Genomic DNA, 24,653 nt, shown 5'->3' on the forward strand with positions numbered 1-24,653 from the left:
GTTCCACATTTTTAAAAGGGTTAAATGGACTATCTTTGGACATGCTGAAAATATTGCTAACTACTATGAATGTGTTGTATGCTTTTTAAAAGTAATATTACAGGTCTTGTTGATAGAGATGTTCTTTGATTTCTTCAAGGTGCTAGATTTAATGGCATGTAAAGGAAATAACTAGCCTGCCACATATTAAATAGGTTGAAAACTCTTTTACAGAAGGAAATAAAAATATAGCTACCTGTAAAATATGCAATAGCTAAGTGCTTAATTGGAGAATTTTGCAGTGACCCGTTTTTGTCTGATGTTAAACAACATTTTAATAAAAGATTTCTGTTATTACATATAATTTTTCCTGGTAAAATTTTCAGGTAAGACAATAAGATTCACTGTGTGGTAAATAAAGGAAGATAGTTTCATTTTAAAGAGCTATAAATCATCCAGTTTAAAGTCATAGTGTAGAAAATTGTCTTAATATCACTTAATGTAAAGTGATCTGGGAACAATGGCTGCAGGCTGTGTCAGCAAAAGAAAGCCTGTCTTAGATAGCACCGATCGTTAGAAGACTTGCAAATCACTGTAGGTAATAGTTTTCACATGAGGAATTTTGAGTAGAGAGGAAGTGACCCTTTCTCTGTGACAGGCATTTGAGAGAGAACATTGGATTATAGTGCCCATCTTGGGGATCAGCACTTTAGGGAGGGATGTAAATACCAGCAAGAACTCAAGTCACGCCACAAAATTGATATGCTCACTAGGAAACAATCTTGTGATGGGGAGACTAAGGAGTTAGTGGTGACTAATGCTTAGTGGGAGTTGTCACTGAGAGCCCCAGCACAGGCACAGTGTGCTTCCTCTCCATTGTCCAGGGTGATGTGGGGATGCTCTTGGTGCTGATACCTTTTGTACTGGGTGCGGACGGGGTGGGGGGGAAGAGTTGAAGACATTATTGCATTTAAGAGAAACTTTGTTGGTACTTTCACAATTGAACATCAGTACTGCAAGCAAAAGGGGGATCTACTAGGGAAGAATTACAGGGTGCATTTACATTGGTCTTTAAGAGGATCAGCAGGGTACCTTCAAAGCAAATCTGATCCTCCAAGTGTACTGTGTTTTGGATTACATTATGAGGTGGTTTGAAAACACAGGAACTGCATTCCTTTTAGATGGAACTACATCAGAAGATGAGCTCCAGGGTTGCACTTAATGCACACCAGCCACAAACAGGCATTCAGTCCTAGGGACCAGATCTAGTCCAAAGTTAAAAGACCAATAAAAATTCTGGAATGTGTGTAGTTACTTGTTTCTCCCTACAGAGCTGCTTCTAGCAGATAGAGATGTAGCAGAAGACCAGATTCTGAAATTAACTAATTAACTTTGAAATATGTCTATTAGCAATTCAGGCAGCTTGAATTTTATAACATCTCTCTAGGGAAAAATGAGCCTTTATGTAAGGAGAAAAGTAAACAATGAAAGTATAAAAGTATTGCTATGACTACTGCAGTGTAAAATTCAGTATTTTGCCTTGCTCATTACTATGGCGTTTATTCTAACAGCATCTTGAGTATGGCCAGAACTACTATGTTGATGTGTGTCTAACTTAGATTATCCTGAAAGGACTGACTATGTTAGCAATCGGAAGAAAAACTCATCTACACAAAGTAGATAAGCAGGCACTTCTTTATTGCAGCGCTGGGGACATGGGGGATAGCTCCGTCCAACATGTCCAACTTAATATCAAAATCCATCAGTTTTTATATACTTTTGCTGTTGAGTCATTGTTACATAAGTTCTTTTACATAAAGATGCATAATATGCTTGCTATTAAATTTAAACTTTATAATGATCGGGTCTGTTAGTTATATAACCTTATCAATATTCTTACCCCCAAACAATCATTGGTCAGTTCTACCTAGCTCTAATGATTGGAATTCTTGATATTCAAATCAAGATGGGAAGGGTAAGGGGATTTCCAAGCAGCATAACTGGTGTCCACGACGGTCTCCTTAGTTTCTGAAAACAAAACATAGAAAAACCCAGTAACTTCTTGGTAAGGTTTCTATGGTTAGCTATTTCAAACTTAACAATCCTATACATTATGTTTCATAATTTTCTACTTCTTAATCAAGCCTAACTCTTCTATGTGATCAAATTTTGATTACTTTATCAGAGTATTTGCAACAACTACAGCTGAGTTCATTCCCTCTGCTTCAGTGGAAGGTGTTGATGTCATAGTCTCATTTGGCCTGCCGTATTCCTCAGTGCTGAGATTTAGCAAAGCTGTGCTTGTGTGGTGCTTGTTTATTGAAGCTGATGGAGAAGGTCTGAGATGTGGGGTCAGGCAGTGGCAGTTGAAGTGCCACACTGGAAAGAGCTTGTGCCAAATGCTGAGAGGTCTGAAATCTGAGATTTTGGCCTGTTGTGCCTGGATGTTCTTGAACAGAAAGCATACAAGTATGTATTTTCAGAGAAGAGGACCTATGATGTAACATTTGCTTTGGACAAACCTGTTTTTGGAAGGAAAAAACAAAAAATATTAGAAGCAAGTGTCTTATAACTGTTCTGCGCTGTGATAATGCCCTCTTTGTCTAGATTTTCCTTTTCAGGTTTTCTCCCGTCCAAGTATCCATTCGGTCAGAAGGAAAGGCAGTTTTACCATCTGGGAGATGTCCTGTTAAATATATGTGCATTAATACTACATACGCACATAAAACCACAAACCCAAGGAGTTCTTTCCTCCTCCAATTTTAAGATAAAATCCAATTTTTGCACTCCGTATTTGTAAATTTCATTATGTGTATCATAGAAATGAGAGTTGTCTATGGAAATTTTGCACATCTAGAATTCATAGGAAGGAATTGGCTTAACGTGAATGGTTATTTCATATATACTGGAAACAGGTTCTTCAGTTTTATGTTCAGATTGAATTTAGTAATTTGTCAAGCACCCTTGGAGGACTTTGTGCAATTTGTAAACAAAATATAGCTATCATAATTAGAAATTCAGTGTCTGAAAATTCTGTGTGCGAAAATTAAGTATATTTATTGCAAAAAAAGAACATCACAGTTAAATGAAGAGCCAACTTCAATTTTAAATACCTTTGTGGTGTCATCTGATGATTAATGAAAGCAAGTTTAGTAGAATATATTGGATTCATTTCAATAAATAGTTGGCTGCATTAAAGTGGCTGATAATGCTCTGTATGTGCAATTAAGCTGAGATTTAGGAAGAGAGTCCCCTACTATTTGTGAGGTTCAATGAAAAATGTAATCCACTTAAAAGAGATCTATGACCTTCTAAATATTTATTTAAAATGCATGCACATGAATGTAGCAAGGTAGAACATGCAAACACTTGATTAAAGTAATGAACAAATGCAATACTGTGCCCTGATCATGAGAAGGGGATAGATAGTACTGATCTCCCTGATAAGGAAATATACTAAATATAGTTCATTATCTGTGGCACCTTTATTGAAGAATAGGAGGAAAGTCATTCACGCAGCTCAAAACTTGTTATCTTGATTTCAGCAGTGTGTAAAGTTCTGGACCGTAACTTGAGGAAAGAAATAATTAAACATGTGGTGTGATTGAATAGTGAAACAATTGAAATGTGGATTTATCAATGTACTTCACACTAAAATAACTTGTAAGAAAAGTGACAAGAAAATGCAATATATTTTATCTGAACCTCAGCATTTGCTGATAGGAACTAATTGAAACTGAGTTAAGTCAGGGAATACAGAAGGGAACAGTAAGGGGAACAGAGCTTCTTAATTGTGAAATGTGAGTGGGCGTGCTGAACAGGTAACTTAGGATGGAAAGATATCAGTACTACTTAAAGACTGATCTTGGGACTGATCTTGTTACATAATTTTTATAATCTACTCATAAGACTGCTAATGAAATCTGGTAATACAAAGGTGGGAGTTGCTTTAAATATGAAGGAGGACCAGAATATCCTGCAAAAAAGGGTTAGAGTAATGAGTGGGATGTAATTACTTCAGTATAAATTGTAAATTTATACATTTAGGGACTAAGAATATTAAGAATTTGTTTTATAATCTTGGCTTGAAGTGTGGAAGGTGACATGGAAGAAAACTTGCTTGTCTATCTCAGAATATGAATATTCTTAGTTTTATATACTCTACGAACTATAGGCTGTAAAGTGTCAGGTGCACTAGTAGGATGATCAGTCACAGAATCTACAGTTAAATATTTGAAAATGTTAGTACTCTACTTCATTTTTGTTACTACACTTTTATGAATACAAATTGAAACAGTCTTAGAGGGAGAAGCATTAGAATGGTCAGGCCTATGGAGGATACTAACAGAGCATGTTTTTTTTTCAGCTAGTAAAATGAAGGCTGGGAGGGAACAGCGTTGCTGTTTCTAAAAATTTGTGGGGTGTATAGTCAGACCAGCCCTTTAAGTCCAGTGATATCAACACTGGTAGAAGAAAAATTGGGGTAAACTGGCCATCAATACATCTAGTTTGAAAACTGGAAGGAGGCTTTTGAGTATTAGAGCTGTGAAGTTTTCTAAAAGTTGCTAGCCGAGATACTAGAGCTCGATATCCTGCTGGCATTAGCATGGAGTCTCAAAATCTGTAATCCAATGGGTACTGCTAGCTACTGCTAATCTGAAAGGTCCCTGTTTCTTTTAGAGACTAAGCAGCAAAACATTTTTTTGTTTAATATTAAGATGACAAATCCCATGCAGCTTCTACCAAAGAGTATACTTGCGCTCAGTCACGAAAGATTAGGAAAGCTTTCCATGCAATGTGCTTCCAGTAAAGACTGCCGTGGCATCAGGCCTTATTCTTCTGTACCAGCCTAGCTGATCCTGAGTTTGAGACCTGAAGTCAAAGAGTTAAAGGGCACTGTTGAGTAGAACGCACCAAAGGCCAGTGCCGGGCAGTGCAGCCCTTTTGGCTTGCCTGCTCAGACTGACCCTGCAGATTCCCCAAAGCCAGATCGCCCTTGGATGATCCACTCTTCCTGGCTGAGGAAGGAAATGCGACTGAATAATAGCGACCAGATGGTGTTTCAAGAACTGCATCAGCTTGAGTGCATTAGGATTTCTGACTGTTTCATTCATGGAGGAGGCTGAGTCCTGGCACAGCTTGCTACCATGCTGCTTTAGCTGGAGACCTATCCAGGATCTCTCTGCCTACCATTAAGTCTCATTTGGAGCTAGACTATTTGCAGGAGGGGGGAAATAATTACATCCTGTGTGGATGTTGCGGAGCTGTGCTGTGGTAGTGTAGGGATACGTGAATACACCTACTATTAGAATGCTGGTCAGCTGTTCTTGAACATTTATCTTTTCATTTACATAGCAACTTTGAATTTTTACGTCATTACTATCTCATCACTTTCCTGTAAGAAAGGTGATTTACTGCTTGGTGTAACCTTGAATAGAATTTTTATTGAAAGTATATTCAGATATATTCTCTTTTCTAAAAAATATTTTTCATAATCTCAAAGTCATTATCATATGAAGATTTTATTGGGTACTTCAGAATAGTAATACTGTGTTTATATTTGTGGTGGTTGAAAAATTATGTTAAATCAATAATTCTCAACTCAAATGATCAGATATCAAACAAATGCAGAATAAATTACAACAAATACTAATATTTAAAAGCTTTGATGAGATTGTATGAAATACAGGACTGTGACATTTGTATTCAACACATCAATACTTCTGGTTTTTTTCCTATGATCCCAATGGAAAAGATTAGGGTTGAAGACAGTAGATGATGTTTTCTCATTAGGTGGAAATTGATCTTATGACTTGAGCTACTGGAACAGATAGTTACTTTGGCAGTTCATGAAACTCCTCAATAAATAGAAATTAGATTCTTTCTTTCGTGTTGTGTGGGTAAATCACTTTTTTAAACCTATAGAATTTTTTCCTACCTTTGAGGATAACACAATTGACTTCCAATTCAGGTTTATAAAGTTGTTTGCTGTTTTTAAAGCTTTTTTTTTTTCCCCCCCAGTGGATTAAGTAGCACATTAGGAAGATAAGAAAGAAATCCAATTTTAAATAAATGGAGAAAAATCATATTTGCATAGAAAATAATAAAAAATATTTTTCATTATCTTTGTTCTGCAGCTGTAGTGCGCTCTGTTGCACAAAAGGCATGTATTTAGTGAATGTGATGTTTCTGAAGAGAAAATGTATTTATGCTGAAATAATGGTGATATTTCATGGTATATGTATTTAAGTAGGAAAACCTGTAAATGATATTTATAAGTCCTACAGTTACCTTGCCTTTATAAGCTACACAAAAGCATTTGCTCTTTAAGTGATGTTTCAGTAGAAGTCAATATTATTCTATTGCTTTGGGTTTTTTCAACTATATATTCCATTTTTGTACTGATTGATCCCTAGTGTGATAACTCCATGAATGTTTTACACTTTCACTGAAGACACAGTCCTGGCCATGCAGTCTTACTTGTGTTGCACAACTATGCATATGTGGGCAAGGTGAGACGTATAAGGGAACACAACCAGATTAAAAGCTAGCCTGGCTGAAAATAAAAGCAAATGTATGCTGGGTCATGGTGCAGCCATACGAAAACTTGTGCCAGTAGCAATGATAGCTGAAGAGTAAGCAGTGAGGGGGGGCCAGGAGTGCCTCTTCTGGTGGCAATGTCAACTGATGTCACTTTAATGCATGTGTGTGTCATGCACAGGGTATTGATGTGTTCTTTGAAGAAAAACTACTGCTTTCAAGCTCCTAAGTTCAGGTGTGTCTCCTTAGAATGTGTCCTTCCTCCATGCTAGAACAAGACCTGGGGACATGGTGTGTGTCCTCTCTGTCTCACTTTTCCTGTCGTTTAGTGTAGACCTGCAGTGAAGCACTGAGACTGTAAGAAAGCTATCCGTGACCTTCTTTCAATCACTGAGCTGCTTCACAGCATTGTTAACATTTTTGCATTATTAACTTTTTTTACAAAGCTTTTGCTTGTCCTCATTTTAATATAGTCAATGTCATCTAAATGTATTTTGGATTTGCCATATGAATTCTTGCAATTCCCTGTCTCCAGAAACGAAAATCTCAAATCAATTGGCATGAGTAGTTTGTGTGTTTTATTCAGTATTTGCCACTAGGGGACACTATTGACCACTACATTTCTGTGCAAGAATGGTAGCGATAATAAAAGACAACTGTTTTTATTTTCTGACTGGAGGCACCGTTTTCATAATTCTAAGCTCTTCCCTGATCAAAGAATACTTAATCAATTGTTTATTTTTAAGCACTTTTAGATTCAAATTAAGTGTTTCCTCCAGTGATTTACCAAATCAGAATCTTGCTGAGGTTACAATTCTATTACAGTATCTATTATTAATGCTTAAGAAATAATATACTGAATTGTTCATGCTCTCATTAGATCTCATTCAAATACCATTAATCTTTTCTGAGAGAAGGTATAATGAACAATGGGAATTTAGTATCTCCATAATTTAATGAATGGAAGGTAATTTGAATACTACCGGACATCATTCTTCTATAGAGTGCTAGGAAAAGTTGACAACTGGTTTGGTACAGATTAGATGCCTGGTTGTTGGTGTATAAGAAGTAATTGTAACAAGCTGCCCCAAAATTGATAATACACATTGGAAAAATGTAATATGGCTCCCTGCCCCAGGAAAATATATTTTAAAATTATGAACTTGATGTAGACAACGTATTTGATTTAGTAAACTTCAGCAGCTCTCTTCTAAATGCTTGTCCAGTCTCTCCATGACTCAGTGTAAACCTTTGCATCCAGGCCATCTTTTGTCAGGAGGTGTCCTTGCCAAGGAGATCTTAATACTTTTTGTATGAAGAACTACCTCCTCTTGTTTGTTTTGAATGTGGCTTCTTCAAGCTGCATTTGATAAATCTTGTCTTATATTCAGAGAGGCTGTAGACTTTTCATATCCACTCCCTGTGTCACTTATTTTATAGACATTTATCATTACTTCCAAATTTTCTTTTTTTCCAAGTGAAAAAGTCTTAGCCAACTCAGTAGTTCCAGTTACAGAAGCCGTTAAATTCCTTTTAACATTCTTACTGCTCACCTGTAAACAGTCTCCAACTCTACTATATTTTCTTTCTTGATAGGGCACACAGTTTTCTAAGTGTAGGCAAACCACGGATTTATACAGTATGGTAACAGTGTTCTCTATTCCTAACATGTCTTGGTTTTTTTGACCATTGCAGAGTGTTGACGTGATATTTTCATAAGTTATCCTAAGATGAGAGTTTGCTACTGACTAGTGATGGTTAGTTAAGAGACCATCTCCTTTTCAGTCAATCTAAACCATAGCTTACTGAATTTAAAATTTATCTATGTTGAATTTCATGTGTAATTTTATTGCTCAGTCACATGGTCAGACAAGAACTTGTTCTGTGGTTCTCCAAAGGCTGATCTTATTCTTTCTGTCCTCTAGTAGTTGCCTTTATCAATAAACTTTCTTCACTGCTCATCCTCTTTCAGGATCATTAATGTGTACATAGAATACCTTGGATATAGGCAGAAATCCTTGTGGGAGTCCACAGGTGACCTTGTATTCTTTAAGAACTGGCCATTTGTTCCTGTCTACCATTTCTTACTATATCTTACAGTCAATTATTTAGCCATACAAAGGCCTTCATTCTCTTGCTACAAAAGTCAAGTTTCCTCAAAAGTCTTTGGTGAGGAATTTGTTAAAAGCCTTGTGAAAATCCATGTTGGTGTATCAATTGGATCACCACATCTTGATTTCTTCACAGAACATTAATAGGTTTGGAAAACAGGCCTTTTCTTTATGAAAACTACACTGATTTTTAAGAGTAGATGGCAATTATCTATCTGTTGACTAATTCTGTCCATTCTTATAGTTTCTGCTGATTCCTCTGGTAGAAACAGAAGAATAGCAGGCCAGTAGTTTTCCAGATCTTCCCTGGAACCTTTTTAAAAAGTTGATGTCCTGTGTGACATTTAGGATGCAGACTAGGGTTTTTGGGGTTTTTTTTGGTGTGTTTGCTTTTTGGTGGTGGTTTTGTTCCTTTTTTTTTTTTTTTTTTAGCATGTTATCATTGAATTTCCAGAGAAGGTTATGCCCATTCTGACTTCAATAGCTTTGCTTTTTAGTAACGTCCAGTAGCTCGAGGGAAGGATTTATCCCAGTTAGGCAGGCTGAGAGGGACATAACATTGTAATTTGATGCTGATACTATAAGCAGAAATAATTTAGCTGTTGTACAACATCTGTATGCCATCACTGATGACAAAAATTTCAATTCCATGATTGATAATGCTTAAAGTGGAACACACTGCTGTCCTAAAAATTCAGTGTTCCCTATCTAGAAATAAAGCCAGTCAATAATGATGTACAGTCACTGACAAGAGGCAAATAGTGCATGCATATGCTGTCTCTTTTTTTTTTTTTTAAGCAAAGTTCTGAATATATTCAGGTTTTAAGTAACAAGATTTTAAAGTTCTTCCAATGTCTAGAGCATAAACTAATGATGAAGAGATCACATTTTGGTTACTACAGAACAAATGAAAAATAAAAAATTATTTCTGCTGTTCTGATTTTAATAGTCCTGTAACTTAAAAATGATGCATTTCGCTGACATTTCCTTATTTAGCAAAAATTATTGGTTAAAATACACTCTAAAATAATATCTAGTTGTGGGGTTTGGTAGCTTTGTCGAATGATCTATAAAATTTTAAAAAACTTAAATATTCAAATCTTTCTTTTTATAAAGCTCTTTACAGTGTATTTTCCTCTTGAAAGATGATGTGAAATGACATTGGAAAAGGGCAAATTTTTATTCCTGAGATTTAATATAGTATAGCCTATATTGTAACTTAATTTACTGTAATGTTATTTGCTAGTTCAAATATAGTGTAGTTTCTCTCCAGAGGTAACACGCAGTGTGTATTGTGCTACACATTTTAGACCTATACAGTGTCTAAAAATATGATGCATTACACCTTTCTTTCAATTTGTGACTCATACAGTATGTTTTCTGAGAAGAATGCAGAAATGGATCATTATTGTTTGAGCTAATCTAACGCTTTCAATTTGACTGACATCCCTTGTTGTCAATTTTTTTTTTCATTGAGCATCTGTTAAACATAAAAGCGTATACTGTATTTTATCAGAATGAGCAATCCTGACATCTGTAATTAAGCCTCCCCTGTTTCTGCTTTATTGGCTTTAACATTCCTGTCTAACAGATTGTATAAACTGCACATTTGTTTACAAAACAGGTCCAGATTGTTCTTTGAATGTCCCTTCCACGGAGTCTTACTGGATTTTACCAAACGTAAAGCCATTCAGCCCTTCTGTGGGCCGAGCTTCCCATAAGGCAGTCCTACACGGGAAATTTATGTGGGTGATTGGTGGATACGCCTTTAACTACAGTTCATTCCAAATGGTGTTGAAGTAAGTGATTTCTCCGTTGTCATATCCTTTCTGATGTGGCTTAAGGAAAACAGGGAGGTAGCCTCTATCCTGCAATTTAATGGAAAGTTTTATATATTGTTTGATTCTTTAATAATGGCCTTATTTTCTGCTTGTAACTTTCTTATGATTAAAAAAAAGGGAAAATATGGGTAACATCAAACTATATTTGATACTAATATGTAATTTCTTCAGTTGTGTGAAAACTGTTGCTATACTTTGCTGCAAAACATAAAAATGTTTGTGGTGATAAAACGGTGAAAGAAACCCATGTGCTGATATTTTCAGACAGTACATCTAGAATGCTATCTGCATTATTGAAGTTAATTTATAATTATAGGAGACTTGTATTTAATGCATGCACTTAGCCTGTTGGTGCCATGCCAGTAGGGTTAGGCAGGTCATCCGTATTTCAGTATTTATATTTATGACAGTTTTGTACATATGTGTATTTGACCACCTATTGAAAACAAAGTTGAAGCAGGTGTAAATATTACCTAGGTGATTTGGATGGTAACTTGTAAATATGTAGAGGCCCTAAATGTGGCAAATGCAAGTGTTAGGATATGTTTTTTAGCATGCTTATTTCTCCTATTTTTGTCTACCTCTTGTTTTCTTCTACATGTTTGCAATCATCCAAAACAAATCCCATCACCTTCGGTGTTTTTCTTTTTTTTTTAATGGAAATTAAAATCAGCCATGCAGCTGAGAGGGTGCTCAACAATAAGTCTTCAAAGTAGTGCAAAAGGTTGTGACATGAGCAGTTTAGCGGGGTGTGGGTTTTTTATGTGGCTAATAACAGTGAGTTTAGCAACTGAGTTTCATAACTTTCTTGTAAGTCTGGTGACTTTAATAACAGTCCCATTTTCTGAGATTGTTGATGGGTCCCTGAAAGAGCTGCTCCTGTTCTGCTTTGATGAACACTTATTACACTATCACAAGTTAATATACTGTTATAACAGTTACAAGTGATCAAGTTACTGCTGCAACAAATTACCGTGTCAGATAAACAGTGACTGATCAAGTCTGCCAAACAGAAGTTAGCCTGAACATACAAAATCCTCTGTTTCTCTGCTGGTAGAAAATGTTTACTGTTGTATTTCTCTTCTAGCTACAATTTGGAAAGCAGTATATGGAACGTAGTACCGGTATCCAAAGGGCCACTCCAGAGATATGGACACACTCTTGCTTTATATCAGGTTTGAATTCTTCAGCATTCTATTTAATGAATTTCTTTGTGTGTGCCATTAGTGATCTTAAAATGATTCATCATGAACATAGATTTTTGAGGATAATTTAATTTCTAGTCCCTAAACATTTTGTATTAGTGTCTTCTTCGGTACTTAGATGTAGTGCACAATTTTTGGAAAAAAGATTGCGCAGTAGATCTCAGTCAGTTATTAGCTGACCATAAACCCTCAGAGCTAAACCTGCCAATAAAAGGGGGCTAATATAATTAGAATTGCAGTAAGGGAAGGTGAGCTGGGAGCCAAGGGTGACTCCAGAGTGGGCAGTGCCCTTGCTGACCAGGCACCATCCCCAGGTGCTGGTAACAGGGTCTTTGACAGCCCCAGACGTGGTAAGTGATGACCAAGGTCCAGAGACTGTCCAGGGAGTGCAATCAGGAGCACAAAGAGACAGGGACAGAGGCAGGACTGGAGAGAAGGCTACAGCATATGCTTGAGGGGTCCATCCAGGAGATAAGCTAGCTACAGTGCAGGTTCAGGTCCATCCAGGAGGCAGGGTCACAGGCAGTCAGGGACTGAGGGTCCATGGCTGAGCTCTGGATGAGGCTGGTCAGGGCCATTAAGGACTGTTAATGCCTTAAAGGCCATGATAGTAAGACATACGTTTTTATTTTTGTGCTATTACTCTTACTACAGAACCAGAGCACTATTAAAATACAAACAGTTGTTCTATAGTATCTTTTTACTGTAAGTTCAAATAAATATGAACTACTGGCAGTTTTGCTTTTACTGGTTTCATGTAGTCTGCATGCTGCTTTATTGAAAGAACATTTAAAGACTTATTTAACTCAAAAAAAAAAAAAAAAGGAGAAAAGATTCTTTGCACTGATAGACTATAGAGGCAGAAAAGACCTTTGTTAAAAAAAATAAAATTGCCTTTTGTTCATTTGTTAATTTTTCACTAGTGTTAGTCACGTCTCCAAAATATAAAGGACCAAAAGTGAATGCAGTGCATAATTTAGCCTTGTACAGATGATGGCAGACTTTTTAACTATGACAGAGAAATACAGAATTTGTATCACCAATTTGGAGTTGTTGGTATAAGACATCTCCAGTAGGGAAGAACAAAAAAGATTGTATCAAGTCAGACCAGAGTGTTCATCTAGCCTGGTAACATGTCTTGAATAGTGGATAACAGCAAATGCCTAGGGAATAATATCAGAAAAAATGACAAGAACGTATAGAAGCTTCCTCAGAATACCATCCCAGTCTGCAGCTGGGATTTTCTAAGATATGGTAGTAATTTTGCAGAAAGATTATGAATCCATGTTTTTTATTTTTTCCAAATTTTTGGACCATATATTTATTTTAGCATTGATGCCATCCTGTGCCTAAGAATTCCAGCGTAGGACACTGGTACTGGCTGGATTAATTTTGATAATCTCTACTACTAATATTATTTTCCATTTATTTTCTCTGTACCACTCATGATTTTTGGTAAACCCATCATACCTTCTGTTGCGTTAAAGGGTAAAGGAATTTGGCAGAAAATAAACCCCCTTGCATTCCAGCTTATCCTCAGATGTCAGAGGGGCTGGGGGTGGCTAGGTTTAGTTTCTGAGTAATGTCCAATTCAGTGCTGTAAGTCTGGTCACACAACTGTCACGATGATGGATGTACTTACAGCACACTGCACTCTTGGCTTAGCTGCGTTCAATGCACGAGAATTACCACACTTAGGGAGTTTGGTTGCGTTAACGAACTATCACGACTAGATTAATGAGCAGCGCAGTTTATTAAAGCAATAGTCCAGGTTCTTTCAGATTGTCGGTGATAAATACACTGTCTGCAAAGCACATGCAAATATCAAATACAGCACGCAAAATCAAAAAAGAAAGTGACTCTATACAGATTTCTAAGTTTCCTGGGGAAGCACTCAGTACAGCCAGGTGTTCAAATCTCACCCAATAGGCATCCCCATGGGGGGAGAAGAGGGGTTCATCCTGTCGACTGATCCCAGAAGTCCGCGATGTCCTCCCGACTTGTCTATGATGGTATCTTCCCTAACAGTCATCATCTTTTTGGGTCTTTTTATACTATTTTTCCTTTTAGGTGGAGCTTGAGTGACTCTAGTCATACATACCTTTACTTTGATTGCTATAAAGTTGTCTCGTTTTGCTTTTAAAAGTATATGCTAGAAAAAATTCAGAGCGCATTCTCTGTGAGGGGGCAGTTGCACTTTGGAGGTGGGTAACTTTTGGGATGGAGGTGTGTTTTGGTATTATAATGATATTATAATGAACAAAGTTCACCCGAAGGACATGTTACATGTCAGTACCCCAGAACTGGGCACATGTGATATAAATCAAAAGTAGGTCATTAGGTTGACAGAATGCCCATTATTTTACCTCCTTGCTTCAGTGGATTCAATGCAGAGACCAACCATTCTTGTTCCTATTGTTTCAGTTCCCTATCCCTGTGATCACAGAGCCCAGCCGCGGCGTCTCCACTCCGCTCCACCCTCCATGTTACTTTTCAGAGTTAGCACACCAAGTTCCTCTCGTGTTGCCAGCATCTAAAACTTGCAGGTTATGTTGCTCAGGGAACTACCATGGAACCGATTCTTTATGTGTCCTCTGCATTCCACCCTGGAGGTTCACCTTCCCTTGAGGGGGGTGTGTCGTATCGACAAGTCACCTCCAGCAATCACCCCACAATCCTCTCTCTCTCATTTCTTTTTCATGCTGAAAATTCCTTGCATTTTTAATAATCCTCTGGAAGGAAGCTATTTCATATCTTAGACAACATAGTGCCATTGGCTCTACCTCCTCTACTTCTGTTAAATCCCTTTGGAGATAGGGGGAATCACAATCTTTAGTGTATTGGTACCTCAGAGATTAATGTCATAGAATTAATGGTCTGATTCTTAATGGTATTTTAGCTTTTTGAAAATCTGCTGTTGGCTTTGAATTGGTATTTTCACAGAACTATCAGTTATAACCTCAAGATCTCATTCTAGTCAATTCAAAACCCACCACTGTACTTACCAGACTTAAAATTGTTTTTTATTTATATGCATCACTTCATGCTTATCTGCATGAACTTTTATTTACCTTTTTATTCATCCTCGTATTGCACATTCAGTATTATGAGATTCTTCTGCAATTCTTTGCTTTTGACCATTGTCTCAACTATTTTGAGTAACATAGTATTGTCAAAAAACATTGTCATTTTTCCATTCATCCCTGTGCCAGATTGTTCAACATACTGAAAAACAAACAAATCCCAACGGTAGATCTCTGTGGGACACCACTAATGACCACTCTTCATTTAATAAGTTACCATTTTCTTTTTCCCCAAACTTTCCTTTATCGAATTATTTAGCCTTCTGTTATCTGCCTTGCTTGTCCCAGAGCATCTTAGTTTCTCTAAGGCATGAGGAACGTTATCCAGCATCTTTTGGAAATTCCAGGTAACTGTGTCAACCAGATCTTTGATTCCTTCAGGAAAATCCAATGATTTGCAAGATACAACTTCCCTTTTCAAAAATTGTTAAGTCTTTTGCTCAGTCTCTGTCTTATGCATGTGTTCACTGAATTCTGTCTTTTCTGCCTGTTGCTTTTCAGTCTTTTGGTACTGGCACATTTTTAAGGAGGGATTCACACGCTACAGACAGGGGTCAGCTGTTTTGTTCTTAAATTCCTTCAGAACTCATCCTGGTGACTAGTTGCTGATTGTTTTGTCAGTTTTGGGTTTTTTACTATAACATTCTGTTATTAATTTCTGCTATGGAAAGACTTGTAAAGTCTACCATGAAGACCTTGCGTGGGAAAATTAACTTCATTTTATTGCTGTGGCTTTATCTTCTCAGAATACTCCTTGAGTCTGTCTGTTGACACCACAAATTATCTAGTTGGCAGTATTGCTAATGTATTTGAAAAATGATATATTAGTACTTCATATATAATTTTGCTCATCAAACTGTTTCATGGCTTGCCTTTATATGTGCCTGCGTTTTAGTCTGCTGGAGGTTTTGAACCTTTATTTTGAAGGATACTTTTTATTCAAACAGTTTCCATTATCCTCTTAAGTTAAACTTTATTTATTTTGTTATTTGTAATGGGAATTTTTTTTTTAAATTGGAAGCATTCATATGATCTGAGCAGATGTCCTTAAAATGTCTTCATATTTTCATTAAAGATTTTATCCTTTTAGTTGTAGCTTTTAATTTCTTTTTTATGATCGGTCTTCCTTCTATATAGTGCTCCTTTTGAAGTTAAGCAGAATTGTAGGTGTGGGTGGATTTTTTTTTTTTTTTTCCTGGCATCTGTTGCTCTTCCAGAGATGTTGAATCTGTACAGGGCATGGTTAATATTGTTGAGGTGTTTTTCAGTAGTAACATGAACTAGACTCTGTGCGTGCCCCAACATCAACTCAAAAAATGCTTTTCTTCTCATCAGTTCCCTGATTAATTACTAATGTATTATCTGTTCTTTGCAAGGTCAGGTCTTTCTGACCAGTATCTTTGGTTATTACAGTTCTTGTAGAATGTGGACCTTTTAGTTGGGAAACATTTAAGTAATGTATCATTTAGCAGTTCAGAATAAAGGCTTACAATATCATTTAACCTTTTTATTTGACAGCGCTAATATTTTCTTGAGATATTGCAGACTAAAAAGTAACCATTTTAGAGATACTTTTACCAGCAAATATTAAATATAATAGACCTTTGTTAATTCCGAGATCTTTCTGGATGTCAGTGAGGAAGTGCAACTCTTATTAATATTAATGAAAGCTCCAAGCAAGTGTGTAGTGAAGAAGCTCTTGCTGTTGTCAAAGGTGCATGTTAATTAGTAAATAGAATTCACTAATAATGAACACACCACCGCTAATGTCAAATAATTAACTAATATGTTGCTTGTATTACTGATTATGTCAAATATCAAAAATTACATAGGCCAAAAGGAGCTGATTATGTAAGTTGAAGAAATTTCAAGAGAAAAAGTACATCCTTTTGCAATAAGTTTTTAAATTAACTTGTTAGGATAAACTTTTGACATTTTTCCTTTCAGATGGTCAGTCTCTTGAAAAAACAGAAAAATAATTTAGTGTGAAGAGTAAGGGAACATAATACCTAGAGATGGCAGCTTTGAGCTGTGTTTTGAGCTGTGTACTAGTCATTGTGTAAAGTTTCCTTTCTATTTGAGAGAAAAAATATCCACAGAGAAGAAATTAGATTAAGTTTTTGACTTGAGCTCCTGAGATTTCAAAGCCTAGCGCTAGACTGGAGTGAGAGCACAGAGCTAGTATTGCTTGATCGCGGTGCAAGGTAAATTGAAGCTATATAATTGACACTGTGGAGAATGAAATAAGTTACTGTGCCTATTTCCCTCAGAAAGCTTCTTTAGTTAAAATTGAAGTACTGTACTTCTTTATTCTGAAGGAAAAAGATCAGAAGACTCCCACTGATGTATAGTTATAACAAGTGACTAAGACTTTTTATGCATTTAAAGAGGAGAGAGTATAAGAGTGTTCTTGCTTTTAGACCAACTAAACTGTTAGATAGTATTACCTTCCAGTGCCTCTTCAGACTGGTTGTTGGAAAGGTGCCACCTATCTCTGTTAGCAATTGTTTCTTCTGTATCTGGGAGATTGTATATAGTTCCTGGCATCCTGATACTGAAAATATCAACATACTTTGAAATAATTCATATAAGAAATATGATTTTAAAGATATTGGTGGAAATGGCTTGTGATATTTTTAAAGTAGGCACATATAGCTTTGCTAAACAGTGACTAGATAGGGAGTTAGACAGTAAATTGAAAAATACTAGATCCCTGGAATAAAGTAGAAGGGGAGTTGCATACAAGGTGTGTGTATGGTCACTGCTGGGAGTTTACTTGGTAGTGAGCTTGTGGTTGTATTGCAGAATTCGTCCTTGTAATTAAACTGTTGCTAGTGGTCCCAAGACAGTGAGAAGGATGACCGGGCATTAAGATTTGTTTCCTTTAAGACCGGCAATAGGAGTGAAGCAAACAGGCAGGCTGATAATCGTAAAGTAAGTAATCGTAAAGCTGTTTTCCAGTATATGGATCATTTTATACGTAGTCAAATTTAATTTGACTCGTTTGAGTTTTACAAATGTTACTTCCAATTTTAAAGCTTTATTAAAAAGGGGGCAATTGTTTTGATTCCTTTTCCAAATTAATTGGTATTGATGTTGAGTCTGTATATCTCTTCTAGTATTTTTTTTATTAGTCTAATCAAAAGCTAGTGTTAACAAAGTAAAATCTTTTTTCTGCTTTAATATGAGTGAGACAAAATCTTTCACCAATTGGTTTATTGTTATTCTTTTAATGCCTATTTTTGTTGGCTATTGTAGTGTGATTTCGAACAGCACTAGGAATGTGAAAGTATTTTCTAACTATTCTATTAATAATTATTAGCAGATTGTACCACCAAGTTGCATAGTTTTATTATTTTATGACTTTCAGTTATATCTTATGCACAACTTGCTTTCTAATTCTGATTTGCAGACCTCAGAAGTATATGAGAAGTAAGTGAGATGACCTGTCATACACTTTTTGCATGTAGTCTAGGTAAAAGCCTATTCAGAGTTCCTCTTCAATTAAATGGGCCTTAATCATCAAGAGATTTGTTCCTTTATATAGAAATGCGATATTTTTCATTCATTGTTTCAACATTAAATACCAATTGATTTGAAAGTTGAAGTCTAAGCATGATTGGCTTTTATGTCTAGCAGATCTCAAGGCAGATGCCTGGTTAATACTTTTCTATGCAGTCTCCATAACTTTTTCCTTCCTTCCAATATGTTTAGTCCAAATATTAAATGTACAAAAGATCAGACTGACATCTCTACTAAAATCCCAGCTTTTACCTTCAACAGTTCTAAAGCTCTGTTCACATAGTTTTATCTGCATGTTTTTCTTCAGCCTAGTTTTCTGTTAAATGTAGGAATGTTAATGCAAACAAGTAAATTTAAATTTTTTTTTTTTTCCAAAAGCACACTACCTTATTTTCCTGACCTATATTTTGAATGCCACTGTAGTCCAGGAAAAAAGTTAGTGGCTTTTAAGGTATATAGGAACCAACTTAACTGAATCTTTCAATGATTTAATACCTTTAACTGTAGCCAGCAACAGTGTGGAAAAACTGTGGAAATAATGAAGAAATAAAGTGTTAGCGCTCTTGATTAGGCTAACCTCCTGACGTGAAAATTGCTGGAGTATGTACTGTCTTGAACTTGAATTTGGTCCTGTTGGGAAACTTAGGTTATAATATGCTCCTTGTGTAACTTAGGTTCTTATTCAGTGAGGATATAGTTACACAATAAGCTAAGAATAATAAAGCAGGCTGCAGGAGGAAGAGTTAAGTGAAGACTGCTTTCCAGTCTGTCAGTCCTGATCTAATGGGAGGATTATGGGATCAAGTAGAGATGTTGATTATTTGTTTTTTTCTTTTGATACAACACATAAAAGAATGTTCTTGATGTTGTTACCATATTAAAGGAGGTAATGGTCTGGGGAAAGCAAGAGGAGGTATTAGACTGTCCTAAACCAGCTGGCATGTACTGAATGCAAAAAACAGGCTTGTGATGGATGAATTATTGCCAGATTACTTTTTTTTTGAGTCTTACTTACATTTTGTTTGAAAAATAAAAAAAAAATCCCCCAACTTTTTAATGATGTACAGATTCAACTAAACTTTTAGAAATTTCGGGTAAGTATAGAGAACAAAAGTTCTGATGAATTTTTGAGTCCTGTTAGTTTACATAAAGTTAATTTATATACTAATGCACGGGTACAGTCTATGGGAGGAAAACAGATTGTTAGTCTTGTTTCAGGAAAATGGAGAATGACTCTTCAAGTGGTTTGTGAGTAGCATTCTTTGGCCCAATTTTCAGGAATGGATTGGATTTATATAAGAATTAAGGCAGAAAACTTGATTCTGAGAGAGAAAGTTTTCTGTGTAGCCATGATACAGTTAAGAAATACAAAATGAAAACTATATGGTTATTTTAACATGATTAATTTACTTCCAATTCATTAGAAATGGATTATAAATTCCCCCCTTATTGCACTTCTTTTACACTTTTTTCATGGTAACTACCAGATAAGATTCTTTTGGAATGCAGGCAGGATTTGCATAACAGTGTAGCGTTCCCAGGTACAGTCAGAGCAGCTGATAAGTACTGTTTAGGAATGGAGAAAAATTGCAAAGTCTGAAGAATAAAAATATTATAAGTTTTAGAAAAGTCTTGAATTACTGCATTTGTATAAAATATAAAATCGATATTAATACTGAGATATGCTGTAGGGAAGAGAGCCTGTCCAAGGTCAAAGGAACTAACGATTTTGGCTGTCTGTTCAGGATTCAATGTGAAGTAAGTAGGAGAGTTACTCTGGTCTGGATAGTCTGTTGACCAGGATTTATTGGACAAGAGGGTGCTCTAACTTGCTCTTCTGGTGATCTTATTGAGTAACTTACTTGCTCTGTTTCATTTTTTTCTCACTGTAAAATGCTCCCCTGTGAAGGGATTTGAAGTCTTGTTAAAACTGCTATGCAAAAGCTAGGTGATACTGCTGGGGCATGGTTTTTCAGGACAAGTACACAGCCTTGCAAGTCAGGAACATGAGACAGCTGAAGTAAAGCATACGGAATCACCAGTCATTTTTGCAATTTTTTATCCTTTTACCTCTCTTAAAAATAAGTATTCATTTACCTATTTTGTTGAAATTCTGTGGGTTAATTTGTCAGTTTTTATGAAACTTCAAATGCACAAATAACCATTTTAATTCATGATTACTCACTTAAAGGTGGATTTATTTTTGGATTTGGAGCCTTTATTAATTTACAGAAATTAGTGCTTTCATGCAGATCCCGATTTGCTTTGTTAGTTTAACTCTAAGGATGAATGCACATTGAAAGATTTTATTTTCTTTTGGGCTTCTAAAAGAATTTTGCCCTCAATTTTAAAGTTCAGACTGCTAAGCCAATTGCCATTTGTTTACCAGAACTCTGTAAGTTTTTCCTGTGTCATCTCTTTAGTCACACAAATTAAGTGACTTCAAAGTTTCTGTGCCTTTTTTTTTTTTTTTTTTAAGAATAATTCTTTAGTTTTACAATTTGGATATTGTTCATGATCAGCCAATGAATTATTTTTGTTATTGTTTGTAATAGAAAATTAAATAAGAAAGAGGCTTGCCAGAGGTGTGCCTGTATTAAAAATTTGTTTTCATGGACTCACAAAGAATAGTTGAGGTTGGAAAGGACCTCTGGAGATCATTTTGACCAGCCTCTCTGCTCAAAGCAGGGTTGACAACAGCAGGTTGCTCCAGACATTGTCCAGTTGGGTTTTGAATATCTCCAAGGATATTCAACTGCACAACATCTCCTAGCAAACTGTTCCAGTCTTTGACCATCCTCACTGTAAAAATAAATGCTTTTTCTTACATTTAAATTGGATTTCTTGTAATCCAATTTGTGCCCATCACCTCTGGTCTGTTCACTGGATAATACTGAGAAGAGTCTGTCTCCCTGTTTTTTACCCTCTCCCACCAGATATTTAATTTTATTTGAATTATTTAGTTATTTAAAAAACACATTCTCCAAAAATCATGATGATATCAATAAGGTAAAGAAAGTAAGAGGAATTTTACTGCCTTAAGTAGTCTTAATTCCTCCAGCAGGCTTTCCAAATTGCGACAATTTACTTTTTATCCTGTATTTGAGTTATGCTCTTGTTTCCATTTTGGCTAGTTGAAATGTGTGTGTCAGTCATTACTCTGTAAGAGATATACCAGATCAAATGAATATTTTATTCTTCTCTTGAGAAATGTGATTTAACTGTTTTGTTCAAATTCTGGCTTTGGTCTTACGATTCCTGCCTTCTGCTGTCATCCTCTCTGCCCAGTATGCACGGTCAACTATTTACAGATCATATACCTTTTGTCATCTGTCTTTATCATTATGGTTCATCCAAATTTTTTACTGAAATAATTTTCTCAGATAAAAAAGCTGATTTGAGAAAATGGAAACATCTATTGGAAAGTTTTGGTTCCATTGAAACTAACAGGAGCTACACTGGCTGTTTTGTTGGCTTGTACCTGAACTGTTGCCAAGAAACCAACTGATGTGATCCGTAGGTGGGAATGTCATGAATGAGCTAGCTGCCTACCTGCTTGGTTTACAGCAAGAAATTTCTCATTTTTGCTGTAATTCCCTACTGAACAGGAACTCTGAATTACAAGTTCAATATACAGTGTAGTTTTATATACTTCGATTTGCATATGGTAATATTTATATGAAATTTTAATTGAAAAAACACAGGATCTTTAAAGGTTTCTGTAACTTCTTAGGTGATTTTATTAACGTGAAGTAATATATCTAAAATGACCAAGGTTAATTTATTGAGTAAATGTTCACCTTCTCTATCTGTCACTCTGATTAAAAGTGTTGCTTTTGACATGTGGTATCAAAACTTTAAAATATGAGTGTGTTGGAGACCTTGTATCTTCTTGGTGCTTATCTGCCTGTCGTTTTGTTATCTGTTCCTTGGATAGTCTGCCTCTTGGTCTTGTTCCTCCTCCAGCTGAGGAGTACAATTTTTAACATCTTCCATCTGGGCCAGATTCTTGGCACTTTCTCCTCACTGATTTCACAAGGACTCTGTTTTATGCTCTTGTTGTTTTTCATCTAATTCCTGTTGTGGTATGCTATCTTATTATAAACAAATATCTAGAATGCTTTAATGATTTAAAAGTCAGCAGTTTTTCTGTACTAGCACTCTTGAAACTCTATATCTTGTGTATTGTGTCTGTCAGAAAGCCTCACCTTTAGCATATACCTTGATTTATATTTAGTTTGTAATTTATAAATTAGTATAAGTTTATGAGCGGATTCATTCTTTTCTTTCACAACCTTTAGGCTGCTTAGGACCATGTGCTCTTGTAACCTTCCTACAATCTCTTTCTGATTAGGCTTTCCAGAGAAATGTCCACCTTTATGTGCCTTTATGTTGTTTTTTGTCCTGTGTAACTGTCACGGTTTAACCCCAGCCAGCAACCAAGACCCACACAGCTGCTTGCTCCCTCCCCCCCCAGTGGGATGGGGGAGAGAATCAGAAGGGTAAAAGTGAGAAAACTCCTGGGCTGAGATAAAGACAGTTTAATAAGTAAAGCAAAAGCTGCACACACAAGCAAAGCAAACCAAGGAATCCATTCACCACTGCCCATGGGCAGGCAGGTGTTCAGCCATCTCCAGGAAAGCAGGGCTCCATCACGCCTAATGGCTACTTGGGAGGACAAACGCCATCACTCTGAACACCCCCCCTTCCTTCTTATTCCCCCAGCTTTACATGCTGCACATGACATCGTATAGTGTGGGATATCCCTTGGGTCAGTTGGGGTGACCTGTCCCAGCTGTGTCCCAACTCCTTGTGCCCCCCGAGCCTCCTCGCTGGTGGGGTGGGGTGAGAAGCAGAAAAGCCCTTGGCTCTGGGTAAGCACTGCTCAGCAATAACAAAACCATTTCTGTATTATCAACACTGTTTTCAGCACAGATCCCAAATATAGCCCCATTCTAGCTACTATGAAGAAAATTATCTCTACCCCAGCCAAAACCAGCACAATAACTATGCATGTAACTTTTTTTTTTATTCTGTATTTCTTCTCCTGACTTTGGTCTGTGAGCCTTTCTTTCTCCATGTTCAGCTGATCATCACTAACTTTCAAAGCATTTTTCAGCAGCACTAGGAGCTTCTTAATCTCAGAAATAGCCCTGAGTGAAGCTTAGTTAAATCTGTTTTTGTAGTTGATAAAGCAGTTGTCATGACCTTCTTGTCTTTTTCTCTGTGAATAGTCTTATGTACAGGATCTGCTGTGTCATTTATAAAGATTGCTCCTTACAGAAGTGTTCTTTTATCTGAACTTTGAATCATTTAGGCAGAACTGTGAGGAGGACTTTCTTACTGTCAGCTGTCTGAGTAATCGCTTCAAAGTTCATGCAGCTCTTTAGGTCACCTTTTTTTGTGTAGTGTCTTTCCTCAGTGTCAGAAATATTTTTCAAATACTGTTATACAGCACCTGCAACTCCCTAATTAGCGCTCTCTTTCTGCTGTAGTCTATTATCTGCATTTAAAAATAAATAAATAAATACCCCACTATGTTAGCAATGCTGATTTGCCTTTTGAGATCTATGTGGCAGTGTAACGAATGAGCCATATTAGGACCCTTTTAAGAAGAATATTTGTTCAAACCATTCCTTTGGATCAGTGCACAGTCTCCTTACAGCTTTTGTGGGTCTTCACCAAGCTCTTTGAAATGTTGTTTTATCTCATAGGAAAAGAATGGGTTCAGATATACATATCTAATCCTACTATGAATTTTTGCTGAAGGATGTGAACAACTTTTGTTCAAACAACACCAGTCCAAACTACTTGGTAACACAGAGTATCACTGCATAGGAGTGATTTAAATTTTAAATCAAGAAATGTTTCCCTGCCTCAAATGAAAAAAATAGTTGAAAATCTTGCAGAAATTTCAAGTGCACTCTTGAAGAGAGGTCAGACAGTTTGGTCAGTCATTTACTGACTAATCTGTCTGAGTAATGAGGAAGTTTTTCATGTGGTCCTGGACTCTGTTGTTTACCATCAATGTAGGTTTATAGACAGTATTATAACCCTCTCAAGCCTTTGTTTTGCTGGACTAAATAGACTGTCATTCTACTGAACATCCATATTTTACATGCCCGCCAGTTTGAGTTCATCTTTCTTGATGTGTATGATGATAATAGCATGCAGTTTACATTTCTATTTAGATCCCATCAGCTCCTTGTACAATAACGCTGAAATTTCCACATGGTTGATTCAAACTTCTTATATTAGGTAGTTTCTTTGTCTTCTAGTCTCTTTTTCTGAGGGTCAGTATTCCATGCCAAGCAAAAATTTTCCAAATGTGCTAAGCCTGCAGCTTCCTTTTTTTTAACCAAGTAAGATTGA

General features: G+C 36.3%; 1 protein-coding gene across 1 annotated transcript in view; it reads left to right on the forward strand.

Moving 5' to 3' along the window:
• Positions 1 to 24,653, forward strand: part of ATRNL1 (attractin like 1) — a 541,498-nt gene that overhangs the window by 54,130 nt on the left and 462,715 nt on the right. The window contains 2 exon segments of the mRNA XM_069797060.1: positions 10,255 to 10,429; positions 11,559 to 11,646. Of these exon segments, the coding sequence (XP_069653161.1) occupies positions 10,255 to 10,429; positions 11,559 to 11,646 (263 nt within the window).

Source organism: Haliaeetus albicilla, chromosome 11 (assembly GCF_947461875.1).
Source record: "Haliaeetus albicilla chromosome 11, bHalAlb1.1, whole genome shotgun sequence".
NCBI lineage: Eukaryota > Metazoa > Chordata > Aves > Accipitriformes > Accipitridae > Haliaeetus > Haliaeetus albicilla.